At 46.4% G+C, this 27,945-nt stretch overlaps 1 protein-coding gene across 9 annotated transcripts; it reads left to right on the top strand.

The window, feature by feature from the left end:
* The first annotated feature begins 174 nt into the window (after positions 1-174).
* Positions 175-27,413, top strand: LOC132471304 (immunoglobulin-like and fibronectin type III domain-containing protein 1). Of its 9 annotated transcripts, none has more exons than XM_060070487.1 (28): positions 175-602; positions 5,548-5,634; positions 6,808-6,843; positions 8,226-8,345; positions 10,515-10,657; positions 10,966-11,065; positions 11,461-11,496; positions 11,723-11,756; positions 11,985-12,168; positions 12,945-13,058; positions 13,164-13,332; positions 13,560-13,832; positions 14,215-14,583; positions 14,674-14,697; positions 14,887-15,015; positions 16,617-16,730; positions 17,745-17,869; positions 18,255-18,396; positions 19,090-19,383; positions 19,906-20,202; positions 20,936-21,115; positions 21,816-21,944; positions 22,256-22,564; positions 23,025-23,110; positions 23,657-23,849; positions 24,508-24,804; positions 25,261-25,587; positions 26,739-27,413. In XM_060070487.1, exons 2-28 carry the CDS (start codon positions 5,586-5,588, stop codon positions 26,741-26,743), a joined length of 4,278 nt encoding a protein of 1,425 aa, XP_059926470.1. In that variant the 5' UTR covers positions 175-602; positions 5,548-5,585; the 3' UTR covers positions 26,744-27,413. The 9 variants fall into 9 exon arrangements, with proteins under 9 accessions (XP_059926470.1, XP_059926467.1, XP_059926473.1 ...); XM_060070484.1 differs by having other exon boundaries at positions 14,215-14,604; XM_060070490.1 differs by lacking the exon at positions 14,674-14,697 and having other exon boundaries at positions 14,215-14,505; positions 14,830-15,015.
* Positions 27,414-27,945: the final 532 nt, after the last annotated feature.

Below are 27,945 nucleotides of genomic sequence, written 5' to 3'. Positions count from 1 at the left end.
AAGAGGGGATTATGAAAGGCTGCTTGGGCTCACCCTACATAGCATCCATCTCTGACCTAGCTGTCATAGCTGACCTCTCCAATGCGAACCTACACACACACAAACAGAGATGCACACGCACACACACACACACACACAACCTCGTCACCCCGCCCTCTCCTACACAGACAAACACACACACAGCACCCCACACACAGAGACCCCCCCCACACACACACACACAAACTCACACTCACACAAACACCCACTCACAAACTGAGCCACACACACAAACTCACACACATGCACGCACACTCTCACCCACCCACCCACCTAATGGTATTGCGGGAAGAGAGACGGCACGAAGAGAGAAATCTCTAAAAGTGCTTCTGGCAGCCGGTGGCTCCGGGCAGCAGGCGTCGGGAGGCATCACGTAGAATCTCTCTCCCCAAACACACACACACACACACACAAACACACGCACACACGCACGCTCACACACAGCGCGGGCAGGTTTTATTACAGCGTAGATCAGAGGGGCAAGCAGGCACTCTGAGAGCCGTGTTTCCAGACACCTGTCTACGGGGACGAGCAGAGAAGAACCAGGACAACTGAGAGACCAGGTAGGGGAGACCGTCCCACACAGGACCGGGAACCGCTACGGTGCATGGGGGGGCAGAGTTAATCATGTATAAGGCTGTCTACATTGCTCTGGGTTGTGAGTTAATCCTCGTGAACGTGTGAAAGGGGAATGAGCGAGTGATTGGTCGAGGGCAGCAGCAGAAGGTGACTGGGTCAGACGACAGGTTGGGATTAAGATGCAATTAACGAAGATGTTAACTTTCCAAGCATTTATCTCCTCGACCGGAGGGGCCGAGACTGAGCGGTGCTTGGGTTACTCAGGGGCGCTCGGGGATTAAGCCCGGGTTTACGACGCCAAATTGGGAAAGATGGCATCGAGTTTCAGGTTTCTAGTTTTTTTTACAAGATTACAGGAATGCATTTGAGGTGTCTTTGGTTGGATGTGTGTTTTGAACTCACCCATAAAAGATAATGTTTGCGGAAAAGCAACAGGTTTGAAGTCCTAGCTGGGGAGCTGAGGTTTACTTTGAACCGAGCTGCCAAACAGCGTGGGGGAATTAGTTAGTTAGTAGTTAGTTGGTTCAATTCATGGGTAGGCTGAATGCAGGCTGAATTCCGTTGAGTAATTCATGATAAATCCATTGGGTGGCTGTTAGAAACATGGTGGCTATCCCCCCGAAACGCCCCCGTCTCAAGGGGTGTGCCTGCGCTTGCGTGCGTGCGTGCGTGCGTGCGTGCGTGCATGTGGCGAGGGTGCCTGTTCAGACGTAACAAAAACCAACAAACTTCAAATGTGCTTGTGATTGATCCAGAAATGCAGGCCTCACATGATCAATAAATCCTCCCCACACTCCCACACTGCAAAACACGTTTCAACCCAATACTCGTATCGCAATTCAACATGATGCATTTCCCCCCCCCAACACACACACACACACACACACCCCTCGCCCCGCATCACATGTCAACCCTGCGCCGTGATTGAAACAAATGTCTGCCGATCTAGCGGGGGGAAGCAGTGTGTGTGTGTGCGCGTGCGTGCGTGCGTGCGTGCGTGTGTGTGTGTGCGCGCGTGTGTGTGTGTGTCTCCAGAAGGCCTTGTCGTCAGCGCTGGGTTCTGTTTGAGTTATAAAGTCCCGGTCGCGGTCGGGGCGGCGGCCAGCAGTGGCCCGGTCATGCGCGGTCGCATTCCGCAGCAGGACATTTGAAACGGGAGCAGACACCGCCGCTCCCAGAGAGAGGAGAGAGGAGGGGAGAGAGTGACGGAGGGAGAGAGGGAGAGAGAGAGGGAAAGAGGGAAGAGTGGGGCAGAGGAGGGGAAAGGGGGAGGAAGGGTGAGAGAGGGGGAGGGAGGGAGAGAAAGAGGGGGAAAGAAATGTAAAGAGGGGGAGAGGGAGGGCGCAGATGCCGTTCCCAGAGAGAGGGGAGAGGAAGGGAGGGAGGGGGAGAGAGAGAGAGAGAGGGAGGGAGAGAGAGGGAGGGGGAGACAGTGGGAGAGAGGGAGAGGGAGACGGGGGGAGCTCGCAGGAGGTCCACATTACTCACAAGACACGTCATTCTCTCTCCGGGGTATTGGAGACAGAGAGACGCAAGACACACACACACACACACACACACGCACACAACAATCATCAACCGATACTTCAAAAAGAAAATACCAAAATTCGAAACCCCTCAAAGGTTATCCGTCTGCAAATCTGCGTTGCCAAGTCAGGGTGTTGAGCAAGCACCAGAATAGCAAATACTAGCACCTTCCTTTCTGAGGCATCTCATGCGTAAACCACGAGGCACTCCCAATTAACAGACCTCACACCCTCACACTCACACAATACCGAACAAATTAAATAAAGTTTCCTATTTAGAACGCATCCCAGAAATAAACCCGACGGGGCTCACAAGTACGGGCGGCGATGTCACGAACGCCTCAATCAACATCTGTTCATCTGAGACGGACACATCACCAGTACCGACACGTTCAAACCCCTCAACCATCGCCGCATGATGGGAGCACTGGGACGAGAGAGGGGGGAGAGACTTGTCGACAACACACCGAGTACCGAAGCGGGCCGGGGGCTTGGAGGGGGATGGTGTTTGGTCCTATGGGGCGGCGGGCCGCCAGCGCTAGCGGCCAGCTCACATTCTAAGGCCGTGTAACGATGATATCAAAACATGTCCACTCTGATCTGGAGCCCTTAATGCAGGCGCTTGTCTGCTAAATCTCTGGAATGGTGGCGAGGCCTCCATCGTTTTATAAGCGCCCCTAATGGAGGCCGACCAAGGGAGCCTTGGCGAGATGTCGGGACTATAATTGTATTTAGGAGATTACTGGTTCCCGACTGAAAGGCGTAAATAAAAGATTATATAAACCTGGGGAGCAGGGGGGGCTTTTAATGTGAAGGAGCCTTTGGACACACAGCTCGTGTTGAAGCTGGGTCTCCACTACCATATGTGATGGTTAGTCTTATTGTTAATTTCCAAATGTGTGGAGATCACGGGTGGCTCAACAGAAGCACATTCAGTCGGAGAGCTTGGAAATATGACAATAAAAATAGACGAGCAGTGGTCTTTTAATGGGAATCCGCCTGCGGGCTTCCAACACCATTAGAAAGGTGATTGGATTGATTATCTCACTAAGTGTGTTGATAAAACTACTGCTTCTTGATAGAGGTGATTTCAGTTTAGGGGCACGGGGGCTTTTAATGTGGAGGAGCCTCCGGCCAGACGTCTCTGGTTGCAGACAGGGTCTCTTCAACCATATGTGTGAGGCTAGCTCATATCCACGCGCTCACAGGAGCCAGCCGCGCCGCGTGAACACACATCTATTCAGAGCGTCAGCACGAGCCCGGCTAAAAATAAAAGCCTTGCTTAAACACTTCTGCCGGGAGAGGACACACACGCTGGAGATTAGGGGGTGTTTTCAGAGGGAAAGAGGAGGTTTTTTCTGGCATAAAATGATTAATATAAATGGTGTTGAGATAGAGAAGAGTCTGGGTACAACCATCTGGGTTGAAATGTTGAAATATGAAATCTGTGACGTCAATACAAGAGGAAACATTCAATGCTGAGACTGGAACTTATAGACTCTTGCCAACTGAATTAGATCTCTTTAATATATTTTACATAATATATATATATATATATTTATATATGAAAAAGCATCATGATATATATAGAATATAAATTGTTATGATATATTTCGAACAGAACTTTTTTTTGTAAACATTGTCAACTATCGTTTCAATTTGTTGTTTGTTGTTAGGATGATTTTCAAAGTTATAAGCAATGAAATTGTATCTTTAGTGTACTTTGTTAAGGATGCAAACATTATGCAATGGTTAATTACAATGACAAGAAAACAATTATAAAGATGACTATATCAAGAATGATAAATTATGATGACCATTATAGTCCATATCAAAAATGTAGAATGTGAAGCTAACCTAAAATAGCATTCACTTTTCCTGTCACATCTCCTCAAAGATCAATGATGAAAAGGTTTCACAAAACCAAACACCTTAAACACATTTAAGCCCACCCACCATCTCTTCAACCAATCAGAGGTTTAGGCCTTAAGATCAAAGTTTATCAGAAAGATCAGAAAATACCGACGGACATATAAAGCGCCCCCTTCCAAAGCATGAAACTATTCTACCGCATATGGTTTAAGGCAAGTTCATATTTGGCTACTGATAATCATGGACATTATTAACATACCATTAGAAACACATTTAGACCAGCCAATTACTATTCAGAACAAGCTAGCCGTAACCCTGCGTGAATATCCCAAAGCAGTGTACGCACACACACACACACAAACACACACTATACGATATAATAAATGGGTGGCGGTAGCGGTGGATTTATGAGCAGAAGTCGGAGCAGTAGTATATCAGTATCAATAATTCCTGAAGTATTACCGGGGCTCTGTCTGGGGTGTAAGGGTGAATAAATCCCCACAGTTGCCGCGTGTGCTTTTCGTTTTTTTTCCCCCCCGTCTCTTTTTTAATATTTATTCAGCACATCCCCGGCTGATCCGACAGAGGCCCCGGACATTCAATAGCGTAATCACAGCCTGTCAGCGCAGCAGCACTCTCAGAATAGACGGCGGTAGGGTTGCAGGGTGGAGGGTGTGGGGGAAGAGGGGTGGAGGGGTGGAGGGTGGAGGGGTTGGAGGGCTTGAGGGGTCACCAGGCCAGGGGATAAACCAGGACTGGGTGCTGCCCCTCGCTGAACATTGGTGGTAATAGCAGGAAGGAGGCTCCGCTCATTCCGACAACACCGGTCGTCATCCTTACGTGTTCTGCTGAAGGTTTCCTTGGTTATACGGTGAACCTGATCTCAGCCTGTTACTTAATGTGTTTGGGCGTATTTAATTAACGTTTCCAGAAATAAAAAGGTGTCTTGTGTCGTTTGGCTACTCCCAGACAATATAACTGGGTTGGTTCAAGATTCAAGATGTCTTATTAGTACATGTCATATACATATGTAGTTAATAAGTATAAGGCAGTGCACCTATTTAGTTCTGGCTCCTCCACCTAGCATCTCCAAGTAATAAATATCTATCAACCACAATATGATTGAAAAAATAGAACTCTAAAGAAATGTGTTCACACATCCACAGCTGCCTGTAGGCATCGCTGAGCAGGTGACTAATCCCACCTGCTCTTCTAGAACATGAATCTCACTGCAGCACAGTGAGGTTCAAAGCCTCTGTTAAATGACAAAAGCCTAGTGAAAGCTTTGTTTGCAAAATAGCTTTGTTGCATACAGGAATGGGTTGAATTAGGTTTGTTAGTGCTTGGCGCTTGGTTCTATGAACATCGTTACTGTAACGATGGCGCTATACTGTTTCTCTTCCTTCTGACAAATGTGCTTATTGTAAGTCGCTTTGGATAAAAGCGCCTGCTGAATGTTGTCAATGTAAAACGTAGTAAAAGCAGCACCAAAACCAATCCCCTGCGTGTTTTGTGTTTCCGAATCCTCCAGAGCCTTTCTGAGTGGGCCGTACACTCCTGGACGACAAGATGATGAAGAAGTCCAAAATCGCTGACCAGACTGCCGCCGGCCAGGGGGGTGAGTAAAGGCCAGAGGTTTTCCTCTCTGGTTGCCATGGCTGTCAATCAAAAGGTCAGGGAGAACGGTACCCTCACAGTTTCACGAGCCGACGGGGTTGGCTATCGATCCATCGCCAGGTCAGGACGTAAGAGCACAGAGATACCTGACCGGGAGACGTTTGAAGGTTGAAGACAGGGAGCTAAGTAGACGAGGAAGGCCGGGCGCGAACGTAGGATGACGCTTTTTAAAACGTTCACGTTCAACTCCTCTTCTGGTGATCCCTTCGCTCCGTATCTGAATTGCTAAAGGTTTCTCATTATGGAAGAGGGCTGCTTTTAATCACAGAAGTGAAGAAACTACAATAATTAATCCTTCCAAGTATAATCGATCCCAAGTCTTCTAAATAAAACACCATAGTATATGAAGATGTATAAATCCAAATTAACTACCGCCGAGAAAAACCTCTTGGTGACCTCTCAAGAGTGACCTTGGCATCACAGCCCATCACCATATCCATCCCCCTGACCTCTCTTGGGGCCTTGATTGGTTAATTCGACACGTCAATCAAACAAGCAAGAACAGAAGCGAAGAATGAACGGGAGTAGGGAGTGTGGATCAAATTCTAATTTTAATTCTTGTATAAAACCGGTGAAACATGAAAACAAAGGAAGAGCTCAGCCATGAAGAATGATAATGGGGGAAGGAAACAACAACAGAAACAACGCAAGTATCATCTCCGAAAGTGAAGATCATCACTGAACTTGAGCGAAGATTAGAGATGATACATCTCCAAGACCAAATCCAGTGGAAGCAGTTTTCTAACAACACATTCCGCACAACAACAGATCCAACCAGCAGATTCTCTCTGCCGTCCAGCAAACCAGTCCAACGACAAAACACATCATTTCTAACATTTCTACAACTCACATCTTATCCATCCATTTTCATACGATTTGTCTAAGTTGTCCTTCCATTGCTTTGGCCTGTTCCAGATGTGTCCCTTTGTGTTCCCCCCCCCCCCCCCTCCTCCCCCCCCCCCTACGTCATTGTGTTGAACCCACCCGTCCTTGTACAATGAATGTCCCTGTGTCTTCGTATCCCGACTCTCCTCTCTCAGGACCCGTTTCATTGTGTTTGTGTTCTATCTTACTGTCCTATTTCCCCCTCCCCGCTGTTGTGTTGCCTGTTAAGTCGACGTTTCCGATGACGCCCAGCCCTGTGAAAGAGGTATGCAAAGTGATGGAAAAAACTAACTCAAAAGCACATCCATACCCACTCACACATCTTGAATCCACCGGCACCACCCTTCTCACATCGGCATGACTGTGCACTGACTGGGGCTGCGGTGGCATGTGTGTTGGGGCGGCTCCCAGTGACTCCCAGTGGGTTCAGAGGACGGAGGCAGAGCCAGGGTAGAGACCTGGCTCGAGCGTCACGAACAGATACAGAACATCTGGTACCGTGGAGAATAGACCAAAGCCGTCCTTGCTTCTCACGCTGCGGGCTGAGGAGCAAAGACCTCGCTGAAACAAGATACTGAAATCCATGTAATCCTGCTGGTGGTAATGCTAATCTTAGTGTTCTTTCCGCTACTGTAGTTAGCATAATGCTGCTTTTATCCGGCATTTCAAGAGCACAGTTCGGTCCATGTTTGTGAACTTGATCTTAGGGTGAAACGCCCCTGATCTAAATTCATGTTTCATAAATATTACTATTTGTCAGATTTTAACAAGTTATCAACTTCATTGTTTTCAGACGAGCTAGTATTCAGGACAACAGGAAGATAGTAACAAGCGATTCTGCTTCAGTTAGAAAGCTAATGTCTTCTGTACAAACTGGGCGGGTTCACAAATCTAAACTGAACTGTGTTGAGCGATAGCAGAAGCATATGAAATACAATATTCAAGGTCTGTAGATGTATATTCCAAGTATTACGATAGGATTTTTTTAAGTGAATAAGACAATATTTAATTTTGTCATTATTTGAAATAGTTATGCTTCATTGAAATAAGTAATAGAAAAATTGCAATAAAATCAAAAAATAAAAAGGTATGAATCTATGAACTTCAAGGTCAACTTAATATTCTTTAATTTTTTTAGATATATTTATGTTTTTTTTTTCTTATGTACTAAACATGTTAGTTTGTAATAACATTGAAGACTGCAGTAAAAGTAAACAACCAAAAATATGACTGGAATAACTCAAACTTTGTTCTCGAATTTATATTTTGATCATATTTATATCTCCTAACATGAATACATTTATTATGTACTAAACATGTTAGTTTGCATTAACATTGAAGGCTACAGTAAAGATAGACTACAAAAAAGTTAACTAAATAACCAAAACTTAATAATAACTAAAACGTCATTTTATATCATCTTGATATTAATAATGAATTATTGATATATTATTTATATCCTGATATAAATGCTTTTCTTACTAAACATGTTCGTTTGTATTAACATGAGGCGACAGTAGAGGTGAACCTCCCTAACCCTCACTGGAAGCTGACCGGGTTCTGCTGCGATGGCACGCCCGAGTTCCCAGTGCCTGTCCTCTGTACCGCGTTCCCGACGTTCCCTGTAGCGTGTCCTCCTGTTCCCAGGCATTAAGAAGAAGTCCAAGGTGCCCGGGGTGATGATCACCCAGTTCCAGGAGGAGCTGCCTGAGGACGCCACCACCCCGGACTTCACCCGCAAGCCCATCGCCCTGACCATACAGGAGGGTACGTACCCCAACTCACTAATACCCTGACCATACAGGAGGGTACGTACCCCAACTCACTAATACCCTGACCATACAGGAGGGTACGTACCCCAACTCACTAATACCCTGACCATACAGGAGGGTACGTACCCCAACTCACTACTCCCCAGACTCTACAGCAGGCCTATTCAACTAGCGGCCCGTGGGCCAAATGCGGCCCCTCTTCATTTTTTTCTGGCCCGCAAGAGGTTGCATGCAAAAAATAAATAAAATAAAGGAGAAACATACTTGCATGCAAATGTTTCTGTGTGTAGCCGGTGATACTAGCCGGTATCAGTACCCCACAATCAGGAACTGGCATCACTTATTCTGACAATGTTTGGCTCAACCGATACGTGCGAGTCTAGCTTTTCTCATATGAATACCATCAGAACAAGGGCACGTTGCTCCATGACCTATGAGAAGCTGCATGAGTGTCTCAGGATGAGCCAAACTAGGCAAACAAGGCAGTGCAATCCTTCTCACTGACTCACTGGCTCAAAATGTCCAGTAGTTCTGTTTTGTGATGATTCAAACAACATTGTTGAATTCTAAATACGTGTCCAAAATATGTGAAAACTAACTTTGATAATGATACGATTAAAAGTGAAGAATGAAGGAATGCTTCTGACAAGTTTATTCTATGTAGTAGTGCTATATATATTAAGTTAACACTACTTTAAGTACGATTGATTTGCAGCGATTCATTCACGTAGTTTTACTCTGTGTGGCCCATGAACCCCCAGTGGTTTTCCTTTTCGGCCCACTTGTTAAGGAGGTTGAATAGCCCTGCTCTACAGGGTACGTACCCCAACTCACTACTACCCTGACCATACACAAGGGTACGTACCCCAACTCACTAATACCCTGACCATAGAGGGTACGTACCCCAACTCACTACTACCCTGACCATACAGGAGGGTACGTACCCCAACTCACTACTACCCAGACTCTACAGGGTACGTACCCCAACTCACTACTACCCTGACCATACAGGAGGGTACGTACCCCAACTCACTAATACCCTGACCATACAGGAGGGTACGTACCCCAACTCACTACTACCCTGACCATACAGGAGGGTACGTACCCCAACTCACTAATACCCTGACCATAGAGGGTAGGTACCCCAACTCACTAATACCCTGACCATAGAGGGTAGGTACCCCAACTCACTACTACCCTGACCATACAGGAGGGTACGTACCCCAACTCACTAATACCCTGACCATAGAGGGTAGGTACCCCAACTCACTACTACCCTGACCATAGAGGGTAGGTACCCAAACTCACTACTACCCTGAGGCCCAACTCACTACTACCCTGACCACACAGGAGGGTACGTACCCCATTGCGAACCCTCACTACACTCATATAATCAAAGAACTACAATGTAATCATGGGGGGTTAGTGATAGGGATAGTCTAGTGGTTAGGGTTTTATTCTCTTCACGGTTTCTGGGTTTGATCACGTCTATCCATACCTGCTCCTTGACCAAATGGACGAATTAGAAAAATAAGCGAAATGACTCATAACTCATAAAATAGTAAACCAAAGATATCATGAAACTTAATCACACTGATGGCCGACACTATGGCCGTTTCCAACATTGGTGAACATCAGGACATGACCAAAGCGCTCATACATAGGAGGAGTACAGAACAGAAACATTTATATATGAGGGTGATCATCGGATGCAGTAAGGGGCCTCTCAGTGAACATGTAATCCTACCCTCACTCAGGGCTCATTTTACCCAATATATCCATGGAGAGCAGATGGACTCATAAATCATGATGAGGACACGTATTGCTAATTTGACTTGGAGAAAAAATAACTTCCTATTTGGGAAGAGACATTAAACTAGTTACATGGCTTTATATATAAGAGATATAGATTTATTTCAAGAGAGAGAGAGAGAGAGAAAGAGAAAGAGAAAGAGAAAGAGAGAGAGAGAGAGAGAGAAAGAGAAAGAGAAAGAGAGAGAGATAGGTTTATATCGAGATAGATAGATAGATAGACAGATAGAGCGATAGAGAGAATGAGATCGAGAGTGAAAGAGAGGGATCGAGAAGAGAGAATGGGCCTTGCCCCTGTACGCTGATGGATTGCGGAGGATTCTGGTTCCTGACTTGTTGTGCCCCTCCCCAGGTAAACTCGCCGTGTTCAAAGCCAAAGTGATCGGGAACCCGACCCCCAAGGTCAGCTGGGGCCGGGCCAACGGCGAGATCGTCTTCCACCCGGAGACCTGTCAGCAGAAGTTCGACGAGGTGTCCGGCGAGCACACCCTCGAGGTGAGCCTGCCCATAGAAACACACCGTATAGAAGCTGAACCGTTGGTAAATCGGCCTAAAAATATATAGAAACTGGGTTTTTCGTGACTTTTGTGTATCGTCTCTTTTTAAAATTCCACAATGGAATTTTAATCTTTGATGTCTTTGTATTTTAATTAAGAGGAGAAAACAATTGTATCGATTTATCTTACAGGGTAGGTTGGATGCTATGGTGACAGGGGAATGTAGATGTCTATGTATGAATATAACGTGCACTCTGAAGTGAAGGTATTCTGAATAGGAAACCTCACGCGTCACCCTGTGCTCAGTTTAACAAGGTGGACCCGGACGATGCAGACACCTACAAGTGTTTCGCCACCAACGACTACGGCCGGGCAGTGTGCACCGTGCTACTGAACGTCATAGAGGGTAGGAACTCCTTTATCTCTCTGAGGCAATCCTTCTAATTCTAATCCTTTAGAATTAGCAACGGCAAGACTTTTTACAATTGAATATTATCATTATTGTTGGTTGTACGACCTTGCACTTAAAAATAGTACTTATCATTGTGAACCGCATTATCCTAGCTATCTTTGTTTTATACGGGGAATGGGTTAACCAAGTTCTTTTTAGTACTTGGTTCTATGAAAATCCTGACAGCGATGTATTGTTGTTTCTCTTCTTCTGACAAATTTACTTATTGTAATTAATTCATATACGTTTGAAGTTGTATTCAAATACAGACTATTCCATGTTGATTTAATCTATAATTTTGCTGAATATACAAACTACTACTACTTGATATCTATGCTTTTCTTATCTAGTTGGATTCCGTAAGAAAAAGGAACAAAAAGTGGAAGGTGAGCTTCTATTTAAATCAATAAAGTCACAAATAATAGAAAAGCGCTGATATTAATTATTTTTCCTCAAAACTAATTACGTCTACCCCATGGTCACTCCAATCTTTGAATGTATGCACTGAGCTCATAGACAACATACTTTTTTACAAGAAAATAATTACCATTAACTATGTGATGTGCATAAATCCATTACCCACCTTTTATTTCTGTTTGTATGATTCCTCAGAGCCCTCAGAACTCAGAAAACAACTGAAGAAACGGTAGGCAAAAACACAGTACCTCACAGTGTCGTGATGATTATTTTAACCAGGGCCACCTACACTAGAATAAAGCCTGAAAGACAAAGTTGGCAGCAGTAAAATGTAAAACGTGAAAGAAAAAGGCTTAGTTTTAACAAAAAACAATTGTAAATTGCTCGGAGCCATAAAAAGCACAGCCCAATGTGTTCCAAAGTGAGAGGTGTTAAAGACGCCGTCTGGTTCCTGCAGAAAGCCCGATGGGACCCGCGAGGAGAAGCCCATGGATAACGAGGAGAAGGTGTGGGAGATCCTGCTCAGTGCCGATAAGAAAGACTACGAGAGCATCTGCATCGAGTACGGCATCACCAACTTCCGCGGCATGCTGACGAGGCTGAACGAGATGAGGAAGGAGAAGGAGGCCGAGGTGGCTCAGGTAGGCCTGTGCTCCCCCACACGTCCTCCTACTGGAGCACCATGGAAGGGGACAACAGGTACAGGTGTGTCTACACTTCAGAGAACGCTCTCCTGAGCAACACTGGAAGGAGGGGCTCTCCTGAGCAACACTGGAAGGAGGGACCCCCCCCCACTCTGCGTTCCGTCTCAAGATTTCTTCTTTGCTAATTACGGGAGTTTTCTGTTGCCCTCTGCGGGGCTAGGGACAGGGGGGTGTCATAACTATACGGCCTGCTAAGCCCTTTGAGGCTGCACCTGTGATTAAGGGCTCTCATCATCTCATCTTCATCCGCTTATCCGGGGTCGGGTCGCGGGGGGAGCAGCTCAAGCAGGTGGCCCCAGACTTCCCTTTCCCGGGCCACATTGAGATTAAGGGCTGTACACATAAAATTGAATTGAAATTGAACGGAATGAAAGACTACGATACACATGGAAATGACAGAACTGAGGTTTATATTGCACAGGGATTCACACAGTGCACAACGTGCACTGATATGTTTTGTAAGATGCGTACAAATGATATTTATCAGAAGATAAAGGGCCGACTCTTTTCTAAAAGCAGTGACTTATGATCCATTATCCATCAATATCACAACTAGCTTGACAGCGGAATGCAAGGGCATGTTTACCGGCATGTTCAAAGGAACAGATGCTGGTGTGTACGACAACCACATCTAGGTTGTTTTTGCTTGATCACGGCTTTGTCTGAAGACGTTTCCTTCTTCTGCTCCGATCTCTCATCTCCTGTTGTTGCAGTTTGTGTCGCACATCAGCACTCTGAAACACATTGACGTCAAGGACAATGACTGTGCCACCATTGAGATCGACATGGACCTCAAAGACCCCAACAGCAAGGTCTTCCTCTACAAGGTGAGACCCCAACAATAACTATGTGTTCTCCATGTTTCTGATGGTCTTCATGAGTGGTGGCTCTCCGCCCGTGTGTCTTGTTTCAACGTTTTCCCTTACCTTCAGGATGGAATCATGGTTCCCTTCACCACGGAGCTGGGTGAAGAGCTGAAGCACAGTTTGAAACGGATTGGAAAGAAGTACGTTTTCTCCATAAAGAAACTGGGGTCAGAAGACGCTGGACTTTACTCGGTGGACGTCGGGGGTGTCAATGTTTTCTCCACTGAATTTAAAGGTAGGTCGCCTCAGGTGGGATAGGTTCGCTAGCGGCAGTAGCTCAGGAGGTAGAGCTGGCTGACTTGTAAGCGGAAGGTTGCGAGGTGTCCCTGACACCTAACCCCTTATTGCTCCTGACGAGCTGGCTGTCACCTTGTGTGGTTAACGCTTAGCTACGTTCTGTGGATTCACTTGTGCTCTTTTCACGGTTTTCCTTCATCTTCTTCTTCCCTTTCAACCTGCCAGTCCCTGACGTCAGCTTTGCGGTCAAAATCCAAGAGGTGAAGGCCGTTGAGAGGGAGAACGCTCAGTTCCAGTGTGTTCTGACCGCTCCCATGAACGAGATCAAATGGTTCGGGAAGTCCGCCCCGCTCGAAGACGGGGAGAAGTTCCAGATCCTGGTGTCGGAGGACAAGCTAATCCACAAGCTGATTGTGAGGGACGTCATGCCTTTGGACGGGGGCATCTACGCAGCGGTGGCAGGGATCAAGTCCTGCAACACGTTTCTGATCGTGGAGGGTGAGTTCTAGCATTCATCGGTTTCATGTTCACCGCAGTGGTAGAACGAGCTCCGTGACGATGTCAGGAGCGCAGAGCTGCTCAACAGCTTCCACAAAAGAATCAAGACTCACCGCTTCAGAGGTCACTTAGACTCTGCATTGCTTCCCCCCGTTACTTCCCCCCCCCCTCCTCCACCCCTTATAGCCAGCTTCGTTGTATACAAGGAATGGGTTAAGTGCCTGGCAATTGGTTCAATGAACAACCAACAGCGATAGATTGTTTCTTTTGACAAATATACTTATTTGAAGTCACTTTCGATGAAAGCGTCTGCTCTATTCCCTAAATGTGAATGTAAAAATGTAATGTAGCGATACATTGACCACCGTGGTTCTGTCCTCAGCCGATAAAGATCCCGCCGGCAAGGGGAAGAAGGGCGCGCGCAAGGACACAGTGGCGGGCGGCGGCAACGACGAGGAGCTGATGAAGATCGCCAAGGACCAACAGGCCAAGTACGAGAAGGAGATGGCAGAGAAGCTGGTGGCCGCCAAGAAGGCCAAAGAGGAGTGGGAGGCCCAGCAGGTGGTGGACAAGGTCCAGGCTAAAGCAGACGCTGAGGCCAGAGCCGCCGCCGCCAAGGCCAGGGGAGGGGCTGGTGGAGCCGGTGGTGATGGTGCTGTAGACGCTACTGGTGGTGGTGGAACTGGAGTTGGAGGTGGAGCTGGGGGTGGTGCTGGAGGTGGAGCAGGAGGTGGAGCTGGAGGAGCTGGAGGTGGAGCTGGAGGAGCAGGAGGTGGAGCTGGAGGAGCAGGAGGAGCAGGAGGTGGAGCTGGAGGAGCAGGAGGGGGAGCTGGAGGAGCAGGAGGTGGAGCTGGAGGAGCAGGAGGTGGAGCTGGAGGCGGAGCTGGGGGTGGTGAAGGAGGCGGAGCTGGGGGTGGTGCAGGAGGCGGAGCTGGGGGTGGTGCAGGAGGTGGCGCTGGGGGTGGAGCTGGAGGCGGAGCTGGGGGTGGAGCTGGAGGTGGAGGTGGTGCTGGAGGAGAAGGTGGAGCTGGAGGAGCTGGAGCAGGTGGAGGAGCAGGTGGAGGCGACGGAAAGGGAGGCGATGGAGGTGATGAAGACGGCGATGAAGAAGGGGCGGAGGGGGAAGGAGGCAAGCGTAAGAAACGTGTCAGAGACGCCCCCCTGATCCCGGAGACAGTCGTAGGTAAGGAGTTCACTCTGAACCGTGCATGGTAGACCTAAGCTACGGCCACACAAAAGCGCGTCATGTGCGTAAGAGGGCGTAGAAAATTGGCAGTTTTGCGTAGGGAACCATTGGTTTCGGAGCGTAGATGCGTTGCACACGCTAAAGCAGCGCGTTAGGCGCGCTTTTACGCACCTAACGTGCCTGACACAAAAACATAACTCTTTACGCTCTTACACGTGACGCTTAGCCGCGATAGACAATCAGCGTTGAGCTTGACCCAACGTCACTGGCAGAGAGACGAAGGACGCACAGAAGCAGAAAGAACATGGACGACCAAGTCATCGTTTCAGTGTGTTTCCTACGTTCCTCGGACTCCCACAACAAATACAGCCCAGCGATGGTCGTGATCTCAGCCATGTTTGTGGAGCAAAAGAAAAAAGCGGGGTAAAATAAGTTTTTGGCAGGCTCATCTAGCTGCGTAGGCGCGTAAGGCGAGTTGAACCATTTTTGTGACACACAATGATCAGGCGGCAGGTTAGGGGCGATACGCGCATAACCCTACGCATGTAACACGTTTGGTGTGGCCGTACCTTAACAAGACCACGATATATTACCTCTTTAGAATTAATCTCATCGATTTGTATATTTAAATGTGTCCAAAAAGACAGCCAAAACAAACTCTTATACCATTACAACAGTGCTTTTTGTGTTTTGAGGGAGTATAAGCGACTATCAGCCAAAATACAAACCAAACAAGAGTAGTAAAAATTCCTGCGTTTGATCTACTGTTATCCTGAGTAAACGACTTAAACAGAAATAATTGGGGTCTTTAAATGAACACAAACAAACATCTATTAAAGATAGAGAAAACAACCCTACAATTTCCCTAAATGACACCTGGAAAGATTGGTTAAATGATTAACCCCCAGTCTCTGTTGGTTGTTTGTAATGATTGTTTGTGCCTCCATCTATTTGTCCTGAAGTTCGCATTCTAAATGGTAAGTCGGTCCAGTAGTAGTGTTAATATCGTCATGTCAACAGCAGCCGCAGACAAAACAGCCAATCAAAGAGTGAATGATAATAATTAGTTCACCTAGAATAATTAGTTCACCTAGGCAGTTGTACATCCTGGCACTGAATGTATACACTTATTGTGTGTTGTACGTCCTGGCACTGAATGTACACACTTATTGTATGTTGTACGTCCTTGCACTTTTTAAAAATAGCACTTGTATAGACTTATCCTAGCTATATTTCTTGTATACGGGGAACGGGTTAACCTAATGATTGCTAGTGGTCGGCACTTGGTTCTTTGAACATCCTTACTGTACCCACAGAGATATATTGTTTCTCCTTCTTTTGACAAATGTACTTATTGTAAGGCCCAATCCCATTTCTACCCCTTCCCCCTTCCCCTTACCACACCCCCTTCTTTTGAAGGGGTAAGGGTAAGGGGTAAGGGTAAGGGGTAAGGGTAAGGGGTTAGGGGTAGAAATGGGATTGGACCCAAGTCTCTCTAGAAAAAAGCTAAATGTAATCTTAAATGTAAAATGCAATTGTAATTATGAATACGCGGCAAACCATGGAAACCAAAAGATGGTAGTTGTCCACGGAAACAGGCGATGAGGCTCCGGGGGCCGGAGACGGATCTCCGGGGGGGGGGAAGCCCCCCCGCAAGGGGAAGCAATCAGCGGGGGGATCGCAGGACCCATTGATCCCAGAGACAGTGGTCGGTAAGGCCCAGGGCAGGGCACTAGGCCCCGCATGAGAGGGCCCTGGCCCGCAGCAAAGCCATCTGATCAAACGGATGACTTTCTGGGCCGTTTGAAGGTGTGAGCTATCAAACGGGAGCAAACATTTGATCTCTGGGGGAGATTAAATGGCGCTTTTTTTTTTTTTTTTTGCAAAGATTACTGATTAGAGCCAAGCTTTGCTGCAAGGATGATATTACCTTTAGGGGATGTTGATGAAAACCATATGCGCATATATATAAATATGTATAAAAAAAAGAAATATATATATATATATATATATAGGCCTATGTACTTTTTTTATTTTGCTCCTGCTTTCGCAACTCCAGTTGCCTTTTAAGTCAATATTTTCAAAATGAAAAAACAAGTGCAGGGAAGTCTAAGAAATTTGAAGGTGAATACAATCATGCATTCACGAAGCTAAATGTATCCCTCCTTTGTATTAAGATGAAAGTTTGGTTCAACAAGAGTAAAAGTTTTGTTATCATTTGTTATCAATTAATGTACTCAAGTGCGAGTACATTAATTGACAAATGTTGGTAGATCCGGCAAGATCAGTTACAATATGAACCCTTGAAAAGTGTGAGGCTTTATTAAAGGGATGCGGGGAAAGCTAATCAATTGGGGGAAATAACTAGAAGGTCATAAAGTACAACTTCAAACTGGTGTCAATTATTGAAGGGCATTCAAACATCAACTTTGAAGTACTACTTCAAACGGCTGTCAATAATTGAAGAGCATTCAAACATCTTCTTTGACATTCAACATGCATTTAGTGTAAACACACACAGCATGGATCAACAAGAAATGTCAAGGGTGATGTTTGATCGATTTTAGAGTTGAGGGAAGCGTATTAACTCATATACGTACATAACATGCAGCTGTGTATGCAATGCATCAATGTATAAAGTTAACATGCATTTACCCGCTCTCATTTTGCCAAGCTGTCTGAGAGTCACGTGCGAATTTACTCACCCACCGGTGGTTTATTCCCAGATCCAGGGGTTCACTTCCACGCTGGGCTTTCCGACGTTAAAGCTATCATCGGAGAACCAGCAGAAATCGAGTGCAAAGTGAGCAGCGAAGAATGTGAAGGATTCTGGTACAAGGATGGAGAGGAGGTGAGCCCTTGGTATCGTAGTAAACATAAAGATGTAGCCACAGGCCTCCATGTAAAAAGAGAGTGTTAGATTCTGATCAGAGTTAATGAGTAGTGGGGCAGGCTGGTCTCATGGTTAGGGTGTTATCAGCTGAAAGGTTCTGGGTTTGAATCCCAATGTCCACTGTCTACCTGTAGCTGTCCTTGAGCAACAACCCCAACCTGCTCCTAAATAGCATGCAAACATAAAGCTGCTTCGTACAAAAAAAAACATGACGTAGTATGACTTCATTCATCATTAACGTAACATAAAGATTGAAAAACATTCATCATTAACGTTATTCAAGCCGAATCCCACACTGCAACACAATGTCTTAAAACCTGTCTCCACTTTTCCCCCTTTCAAGATTACGTCAAATGAGGATTTAACCATCTCTAAAGACGGAAGTTTCCACAGACTGAAGATCAGTAAGGTCACGGAGGAGACGAGCGGGACGTATCGCTTTGAGGCCGACGGCCGCAAGACCGAAGCGGTCATCAGTGTTGAAGGTAAATATGCTGCCCTTTTAAAGAAGTGGATACATGCGTTGTGTTAGAGCATTCAACAGCATTCGGTATGTTGGGTTAAAGCATTAAACAATGATGCGATAAATTTGCTTCCAGGATGCTTGGGTCATCTAGTTTAGTAGTAAGGGTACTAACTTCTAACTATTTAGTAGTGAGGGTATAAGTCTCTCAGCCTGGAGGGTTCTGGTTTGAATTACAAAGGCTCCAGTCTACCTGCAGGCATCTTAAGGCCTGTTGCGTACCGGCTCCTTGATGACATGTTATGCTCCTTAACGACAAAGAAATTAGTATTGAATACAAGGCCCGAATCCCTGAGTACTTGAGTACCAACTTTTGTAGGTGTTCTTTATTTTTTAAAGCTCCTGAAAGTGAGACCATGCATTTCACTGTACGAACGGATTTGTCTGGAAGGCATTATTGTAAAATGGTGGCGAACAAAACATAATTTATAAAGCCTCTGCCAAAATACTAACATTATAAATCATGTATTTGAAATAGGTCTGGAAATGTATTACAATACTATTTAGAATATTTGGTTTATCATTTCGTTTATGCGTACTCCTTTGCGTCCTTAATCAGAATTCACGGTTAATCACCAATAACCCATCTCCGAAACGAAAAAACACAAAATCTCCTCCTCCTGTTTAACCAACCTGCCTGATGCCACTCCCTAAGATCCGCCCAGATTCAGCGCAGAGGACATCGAGGCCTTCAAGGCCCCCGTCACGGTGAAGAAGGGGCAGAAGGCCACCTTCAAGGTGCCCCACTTGGGCCGCGAGCCTGTGAAGATCCAGTGGTACTTGGACGGGGAGGAGCTGTCGGACCAGTCCAACATCCGCATCGACAACAGCGAGGGCGAGTGCCGCCTGAACCTCATCAAGCTGCAGCGCAAGGACAGCGGCGAGGTCAAGATCAAGCTGAAGAACGAGTTCGGGAGCATCGAGGCCTACAGCGAGCTGGTGGTTCTGGGTCAGTGTGTGAAACGCCGTTTACACTGTTAGGCACGTACATGGTTTCATAGTTTTGGGTTGGACTCCAAATGTCCAACTGTATTTGCATAGCACTTAATCACAGGTAGCCTCAAAGGTCTTAACAGGCCTTATCTGTATGACACTCCCCTGACCCTATCCCCCCAGAGAGCAAAAATAACTCCCTTTATGAGCAAGGATGACATCTAGAGAAGGAACGCAGAGTGGGGGATCCCTCCTTCCAGGGATGATCAGGAGTGCAATGGGCACCGTAATTGACGGACATACAGGCAAAACATTTTAAATCGCTGATGGGGTGCTGGCCGGTTAACGATAAGGAGAGTCCAGGCATTCAGTTTTAGTCACGGCGATATGCCAGTCTTCCAGTCGCAGTCACTGCAGCACGACGCTTCATCCTCGCATTTAAAGTTTGCCGTTGACTTATCGATGGGCTGATCCAACGTCGAGGATGAGCGACGGAGGAGAACGTGTTGAGGAACGTGTGGTTCTGCGTCGCCCACAGACCGGCCCACACCGCCCATGGGGCCGCTGGAGATCGTGGAGGCCTCGTCCTCCGCCGTCGAGGTCAAGTGGAGGGCGCCCAAGGACGCCGGCGGCTGCAAGATCGACAACTACATCGTGGAGCGCCAGCAGGTGGGCCGCAACACCTGGAAGAAGCTGGGCCCTATCGGACCGGAGGCCCAGTACCGGGACATCGACGTGGAGCACGGCCGACGCTACTGCTACCGCTTCCGCGTGGAGACCGAGATGGGCGTCAGCGAGGTCATGGAGAGCGAGGACGTCCAGGCCGGCACTAAAGGTACCGCGGGGTTCTTACTTTGACAATGATTCAGTGTTTTACCTTTGTCTTGGCAACAGACACACACACACATGTTCGGATCCATTGCATGTATCTTTTAGGCTCTGCAAGTGGAAGAAAATTTGTAAATACAAAAATAATTTATGTGTTAATAATTTATTTATTTATCGTTATATCGTAATCGTTTCTTTATCATTATTATTACTGTTAGTTGGTTATTATTATTATTACACATTACATTAAAAGTGTGATTTTATTTGGTAAGCCCAACCCAAGGTGAAAATGTCCGATGCCTTACTAGAAGTTAGGGTTACACCTCTTGCCCACTCCCCCATCTGTCAACGGGTGACGGATGGGGGAGTGGTCTTTGCAGAGGCATCCGTCAGCCAAGCCCGAGCAAACGCGATATGATTGGATGACGGATCCATCGCTGTCGATCCGTCACTTTTTGACGGAGCCGACGGGTCCAACGGAACGGATGGATCCAGAATGCATTGCGGCTCCGCCCCATTCAAAGTCAATGGGATCCGTCAAAGGACAGATGCAGTGGGCAAGAGGTGTTAGGGTGTAAGGCCCAATCCCATTTCTAACCCTTACGCCTTCCCCTTCCCCCTCCCCCCTTCCCCCTTCAAAACAAGGGGGAGGGGTAAGGGCTAGAAATGGGATTGCGAAGTATCATAACATTTGTCTTCTTTTCAACCATGAACCATTTACACCAATTCCAATTTCCCAGCATACCCTGGGCCCCCCTCGGCACCCAAGGTGGTCAGTGCCTTCAAGGACTGCATCAACCTGACCTGGGTCGCCCCGGGCAACACGGGGGGCACCAGTATCCTGGGCTACAACGTGGAGAAGCGCAAGAAGGGGAGCAACCTGTGGGGGGCCGTCAACCCCCCCGACCAGCTGGTCAAAGGTCGGTGGCTCGCACGTCCGACAGTACACCACAAGGTCCATCTGAACCAGTGGTTCTCAAACTGGGGTACGTGTTCCCCTAGGGGTACTTTGGAGTAATGCAGGAGTTATTCTGAAAATAAAATAAAAAAATATATATGCATATAACTTAAAAGAAATGCTAACTATACATTTTTTTATCACCCTGAGTAGGTGTGATTCCGAAAAAAAGAAAATCAAAAAGTGGTTGAAAATTTAATCTGAAAACAAGGAGAAAGAGAATCCATGAAAAACAAAGTGCATTCAGAAACACCATAATGGCGTCAGTTCCAGGAGGAATGCATTTGTACTGGATTCACCTCTACACGCTCTGACCCTCCCCTGGTGCTGTGCTTCCTCTCTGGAGAAATTAGCCAACAGTTGCAAAAAGCACAAGCCCATGTTTCTCATTAAATTTGCGCCCTTTTAATGTTAAGGTTTACACTGCCTAACAGAACGGACATACATTATTAATGTTTCACCTGCCGGTGAATGGGGTACTCAGCAGAAAAGATGTACACAAGTAGCAAAAGTTTTAGACCACTGATCTAACCGATTCACGGGGTTCCCCTCGCCCGATTAGCATACCACGCCGGTCGTATGGAGAATGGGGCCAACAGACGCTGGCTCAGTTTGTCTCAGTCTCTAATGTGTATTAAACTGGATACCGTGACTCTTTACAGGGAAGAGCTTTGGAGTCAAAGAGGTGAACGAGGGACTGGAGTACGAGTTCCGCGTGGCCGCCGTCAACGACTCCGGGGCCGGAGAATTCGGCAACCCGTCAGAGTTCGTATTCGCCAGGGACCCCAAAAGTAGGTATTTTCACAACTCCATGTTGCTTCAGGGCTGTCCATGTCAATTGCATTGCAATTAAATGTTGAATCCTCCTTCCATCACTTAGTCCAGATCTCTCATGCACTCCACATGACTCCATTCAGCAGACCCCCTACCAGTGGAGTGCAATGCCTAGCAACACATTTTACTCTTCAATGGACTGTTATTCTGTGTCTCCTATGGACTGTAAAGCTTAGCCACACATATGACTCCATTCAGTAGACCCCATACCATTTTCCTCCGTCACTGCCTGAACAATGAGCCACAACACTCGACCGCTCTCTTCCAGAGCCGCCCGGTAAGGTCATCGACATGAAGGTGACGGACTCCTCCTACACCACCTTGTGTCTGTCCTGGACCAACCCCAAAGACCTCCCCGGGGAGCAGGACGAGGCCAAGGCCTTCTGGGTGGAGATGCGGCCCGCAGAGTGCCCCGAGTGGGAGCGCTGCAACATGAGCCCCATCACCGGCTCCACCTTCACCGTGAAGGGCATGAAGTCCATGGCCATGTACTGGGTCAGGGTCATCGCCTTGAACGAGGGGGGCAGCGGAGAGCCCTGCGAACTGGACAACTACGTCCTGGCCATGCCCCCGCCGGGTAGGGCTGAGCACCGCACGCGTCTCCCTCACTTCCTGAACTAAACACTACTGGTCTCCTGCTGTAGCTTTGTTGTTAACCTAGCGATTGTTAGTGCTTGATTCTAGGAACATCCTCTAGTGTACTCATTGTAACTGCTATATGCGCTTAATGTAAATGTACTGCGAATATCTAGTCGTTATTTAAGCTTATGCTCAGCCTTAATCTTAATAATCATGATGCTACCAACTAAGTTTACTACCCCTACAACTCTCTAATAAATAATGAGCTGTCATAATCATAATACAAAATAATCATGTAGACTACGATAACATGTTCTTATCGAACTAGCACTCAATACATTGTGTCAGCTGACTGCGATATAGCAGTAAGTCGACTCGTGTGAATGTGTTTTCGACGACCAAATCCTCACGTTCTCATTCGAAATCTGTTTGACGGTTTAACTTCCTGCCGTGTCCAGTGAGGCCGCGGTTCACCAACTCCAAGATCAAGAGTTTGGTGGTGGTGCGGGCGGGAAACTCTGCGCGCTTCAACGTCGACTACGAGGTGAGCATCGACGTAGGCCGCGGGAGGGCGAGCCGAAAGGTTCCGGGTTTGAAGCCCTATGTCCGCAGCCTGACCTATAGGCATTATTGAGCAAGAAGGAATTGAACATTAACATGACCTGGCCAGATTAAATACTTAATAGTACATTAATAAATATGATTAGGATCATCTATTTTTCATGTACTGTACTACAAAACTCTCTGCATTTAACCACCACTAGGATCATTTACCCATATCTAGGACTATTTAACGATCACTAGTAGCACTAGAGCCTTTGACCATCACTAGCAGCCTTCAACCATTACTAGCTACACTAGGAGCATTTAACCATCAGCATGGTGCCTTGCTCAACGGCAGGAGTATTTACCCAACATGTACGTATTGTGGTGAGGGAGGGAGATCCGACAAACTCCACCCAGCAGTGAAATGCATTCTGGGCCACGGATGAACAGAGATGCATGAGTTACTCCAGGGCTAAGGGTGACTATGCTAATGACTCAATTCTTAAAAAGCTGAGCTCTTAACCGAAGCGTTGACTGTGCCAAGGCGTCTCCCTGGCCCGAGGTGAAGTGGCTGAAGGATGGGGTGCCTATCTCCAAGAGGGTAACCATTAGCAACACAGAGGGAGCCTCGCAGCTCCTCCTCCCCTCCGCGGAGCGGTCCGACACGGGCGTGTTCACCGTCATGATCAAGAACATCGTCGGCCAGGAGTCCTTCAGCGTGGAGATCAGAGTCACAGGTCAGATCACAAATATCTATTGGAATGCCACTCCAAAAAAGCTAAACTACAATATCACGAGTAGGTGTGTTCAGTGCCTTTCCGATTCACTCTTGGGTGTATGCCTCACGCGTACATGTTGTCTGTGCTTGGGTGTGCGTGCGCCCAAGCGTGTGTGTGTGTCCGAGCGTGTGGGTTCGTTCACGTGCTGCGCGCGTGTGTGTCAATGTGTGTATGTGTATAGGGCCTAAAAAAATAAGAAAGTTTGGTTCCTGTTGGTTGTCAGTTGAGGTCGTGGGTAGGTAGGGAATTTATTTTATTTTTTTATTTTATTTTTTCCAGCGGCAGCGAATGATAGGTAGGTTGTTTTCATTTAAAAACGAGAGAATGCGCTCATCCTTGTACAGAATCAAGAGGTGCTGTACAAAAACGTAATTATAGTTTGCGTCAACTTTTTTCTTCTTCCATGATCATAAAATAATTTGGTTCGCACATAAATTGACAGGGTCGGTCGGAAACCGGAACCACATATTATTTTTTTTAGGCCTAGGTGTGTGCGCGGATGTAGGTGGCTATACGTGCGTACATGCATGTCACTGTGCGTTTGCGTGTCCATCTCTTCGTATCCACGCGTTTACATGCATACCCACTCATCCATAATCAACCCCCCCCCCCCCAGACGAACCCAAGCCCCCGGGCCCGGTGGAGCTGGACGAGAAAGTCCCCGGGACGGTGACCGTGTCCTGGGAGGGGTCCCCGGACGAGAAGAGGGACGACCGGCTGTACTACGTGGTCACCAAGCGGGACTCCACCAAGCCCACGTGGTGCACAGTGGCCGACCGCATCTTCAACAACCGCTTCACCGCCTGCAACATCGTGCCGGGCCGCGAGTACCAGTTCAGGGTGTACGCCAAGAACGACATCGGCTCCTCCAAGCCCTCCAGCAGTGCCAAGTGGTCCATCAGCACCAAGAAAGGTCAGGCCCCGGGGGTCCTCTCCTTATCAAGCAGGATAATGAGATAAGGAATCGGCTGTTTGTGAACGTATGGTTATGAGAGGAGCGTACGCTGACAGCTGATGCGTCTTCTCATTATCATGAAAGCAAACAGCTTTTCCAGTGAATTTGTTTTCATTTAAAATCCAAATGTGCATATTGTACTGATTTTCAATCTATAGTATAAACTGGTAGGTAGATCTATAAATATCCTTCCCCATGAGGGAGATTAAGGTACTACAACAGAAGGGGTGAATATAAAAAAAGACTACTTAATAATGGAAATAGACAAAACTGATGTATATATTTAGAAAACTGAATTGTCCTTCAATTATGTTCACCTGTATGTCCACTTATAGACAACCAAATCCTACTTATATCGTACGATGAGGAACCTTCACCACGACCCCATTAACCCAATCCCCTTCCGTCCCACAGTGAAGTTCACGCTGAGCGAGTCCGAGAGCAAGGCGTGCACCCTGGAGCGCACGCCCAAGTTCCTGGTGCCCCTGAAGAAGCACAACGCGCCCCAGGGCTACGAGTGCTACATGACCTGCGCCGTGCGCGGCGAGCCCACCCCACGCGTCACCTGGCTGCGCGACAACATCAGCCTCCACACCAACACCAACTACCTGATCTCCAACACCTGCGGCGTGTGCTCCCTGCTCGTACTCACGGTGGGGCCGAAGGACTCCGGGGAGTACAAGGTGATCGCCGAGAACCAACTAGGCAGGGCGGAGTGCAGCACCAACCTCACCGTCAAAGGTAGGAAGGACGCAGGGTGGATGGTTTAGATTCTAGGGCTGTTGGCTCAATTTCTAGGGTTGTATTTTTGTAACCGTTCTTTCTAGGGTTGTATTTTTTGTAACCGTTCTTTCAAGGGTTGCATTTTTGTAACCGTTCTTTCTAGGGTTGTATTTTTTGTAACCGTTCTTTCAAGGGTTGTATTTTTGTAACCGTTCTTTCTAGGGTTGTATTTTTTGTAACCGTTCTTTCTAGGGTTGTATTTTTTGTAACCGTTCTTTCTAGGGTTGTATTTTTTGCAACCGTTCTTTCAAGGGTTGCATTTTTTGTAACCGTTCTTTCTAGGGTTGTATTTTTTGTAACCGTTCTTTCTAGGGTTGTATTTTTTGTAACCGTTCTTTCTAGGGTTGTATTTTTTGTAACCGTTCTTTCTAGGGTTGTATTTTTTGTAACCGTTCTTTCTAGGGTTGTATTTTTTGCAACCGTTCTTTCTAGGGTTGTATTTTTGTAACTGTTCTTTCAGGGTGGTATTTTTTGTAACCGTTCTTCGTAAGGTTGTATTTGCAGGGTTCTATTTTTGGAACTGCTCTTTCTAGGGTTGTATTTTTTGCAACAGTTCTTTGCAGATTTCTATTTTTTAACCATTCTTTTGAGGGTTGATTTTTTTTAACCTTTCTTTGTAGGTTTGTATTTTTGTAACCGTTCTTTGCAGGGTTCTGTTTTTGTAACCGTTCTTTGCAGGGGTATATTTTTTTAATTGTTCTTAGTAGGGTTGTATTTTCTAACTGTTCTTTGCACGATTCAATTTCTTTAACCGTTCTTTGAGGGGTTCTATTATTGTAAGTGTTCTGTCCAGGGGATGTTTTTAGCTCTGGCTAATTTGGTGTTTATGTTCATTGAGCGTATATGGGCTGTGATGTGATATGGGGGCTGGGGGAGAAACTGGTACCCCTCCCCTCTGAAATGTCCTGGGTACCATAACTCAATCCCTGTAAGCATCCTTGAGTAGTATGGCTAGCCTCAAACCTAATTGCCCTGGATAGAGTTGGCCAAATTACGAAATAGTGACGATGGTCATAGAAACCGATGTTTGCATAGCTTCGCCTGATTTTGTGTATTGTAATGTATAACCACACTTGAAACTCATGATTCTCTTTGTGTCCTTCTTTCAGATTAAACCAGCACTTTGGAGACAACGTCCCCAAACTAGGAGTCCTAAGAAGTTTCTTCGACACAGGAAGCATGTGTTTTAATCTGGTCCTGTGTGTTTGCGTGTTGAGTTACACATGAATGTTTGAATCTATTCGCTTTAGTCTTAGCAACAGAGATGGCATCAGATGGAAAGCTTTGAACGGCTTGTGAGTCTTGTTCAGATTTCTAGAGTGCATATGAATAAAAGATATGCAAATTGAACAGCATATGAATTTGCAATGGTACACATTTTTCGCTCTGAATTTCCGATAGCCTTTAGGTGAGCAATAGGCGAGTTTAAATTAAACATAATAAAAAAAAAAGTACTTGAAATGCTGCTGTTGTAGATCATAAGGATAGCCTATGATTCATGAAGTAGTATTCCTGTCGGTGAAGCCATTATTAAATAAATAATGAACCACTAATCCTCAGCAACAATTGAAAGGTTATGCTTGCTGTTCTTAAACATTACGCAACACATTATAATGTCATAGTTGTATTGGTGTGTTAATGCAAAATAGTGCAAACAGACCACACACTGCATGCTTCAGAATGGAGAAAGAGAACAGTTATTACTATACATACAATGCAACGTATTTTGAAACATGCCATTTTAAACTGTATGGAGCTTGGTGTAAATAAACATTTCAAAAATATCCACAACGACTTTTGAGAGCGAAGAGAGTTCCAGGAGGAACCCTTGCATAGTCAACGTGTTTGAATTATGGCCACTTAAAACCTTTCTGTCAGTAATTTATGTCCGTCTCCTTGTATTACAGTCTCTAGGCCATGTGCATGTACCAAGGTCAAATTGTAGTCCAAGTTTAGCCCCACTGAAGACACTAGCGGTGGACAACTGCTAGACATGGGCAAGAAGCAGAGCAGGGCTCAAAGTGCACGCTGACCCGTCTCAGTTTCAACCAGGAGGGTTTAATGTCAACGCTCAACCTAAAGGCTGAAATATTCCTTCCCTGTCGCCCACTTAATTATCAACACCTCAACCGAGCATCAACACAACCACTCAAGTTTTTCTTTCAAATTAATTTAAGCACTTTTGTGAACATTTCTTTGAATCATGGCCAAACTATTTCCTTTAGAATACCGCACTAGTTTATGATGTTAAAAACAAGCAAACGAATGTTGTAACCTCACCTCTTGACCACACTTGACTGCAGGTAGTATTCAGTT

The sequence above is a fragment of the Gadus macrocephalus genome, chromosome 13 (assembly GCF_031168955.1).
Source record: "Gadus macrocephalus chromosome 13, ASM3116895v1".
NCBI classification, from domain to species: Eukaryota; Metazoa; Chordata; class Actinopteri; order Gadiformes; family Gadidae; genus Gadus; species Gadus macrocephalus.
The sequence above is the reverse complement of the archived record's forward strand: the minus strand, read 5'-3'. Positions and strand labels throughout refer to the sequence as shown.

Bases quoted from the DNA above. Each gene is read 5' to 3' on its own strand.
- LOC132471304 (XM_060070483.1), top strand. From the start codon at position 5,586: ATGATGAAGAAGTCCAAAATCGCTGACCAGACTGCCGCCGGCCAGGGG. The intron at 17,870-18,254 runs GTGAGCCCTTGG...CCCCCTTTCAAG, and splicing joins GGTACAAGGATGGAGAGGAG to ATTACGTCAAATGAGGATTT. The intron at 22,565-23,024 runs GTAGGGCTGAGC...TGCCGTGTCCAG, and splicing joins CCTGGCCATGCCCCCGCCGG to TGAGGCCGCGGTTCACCAAC.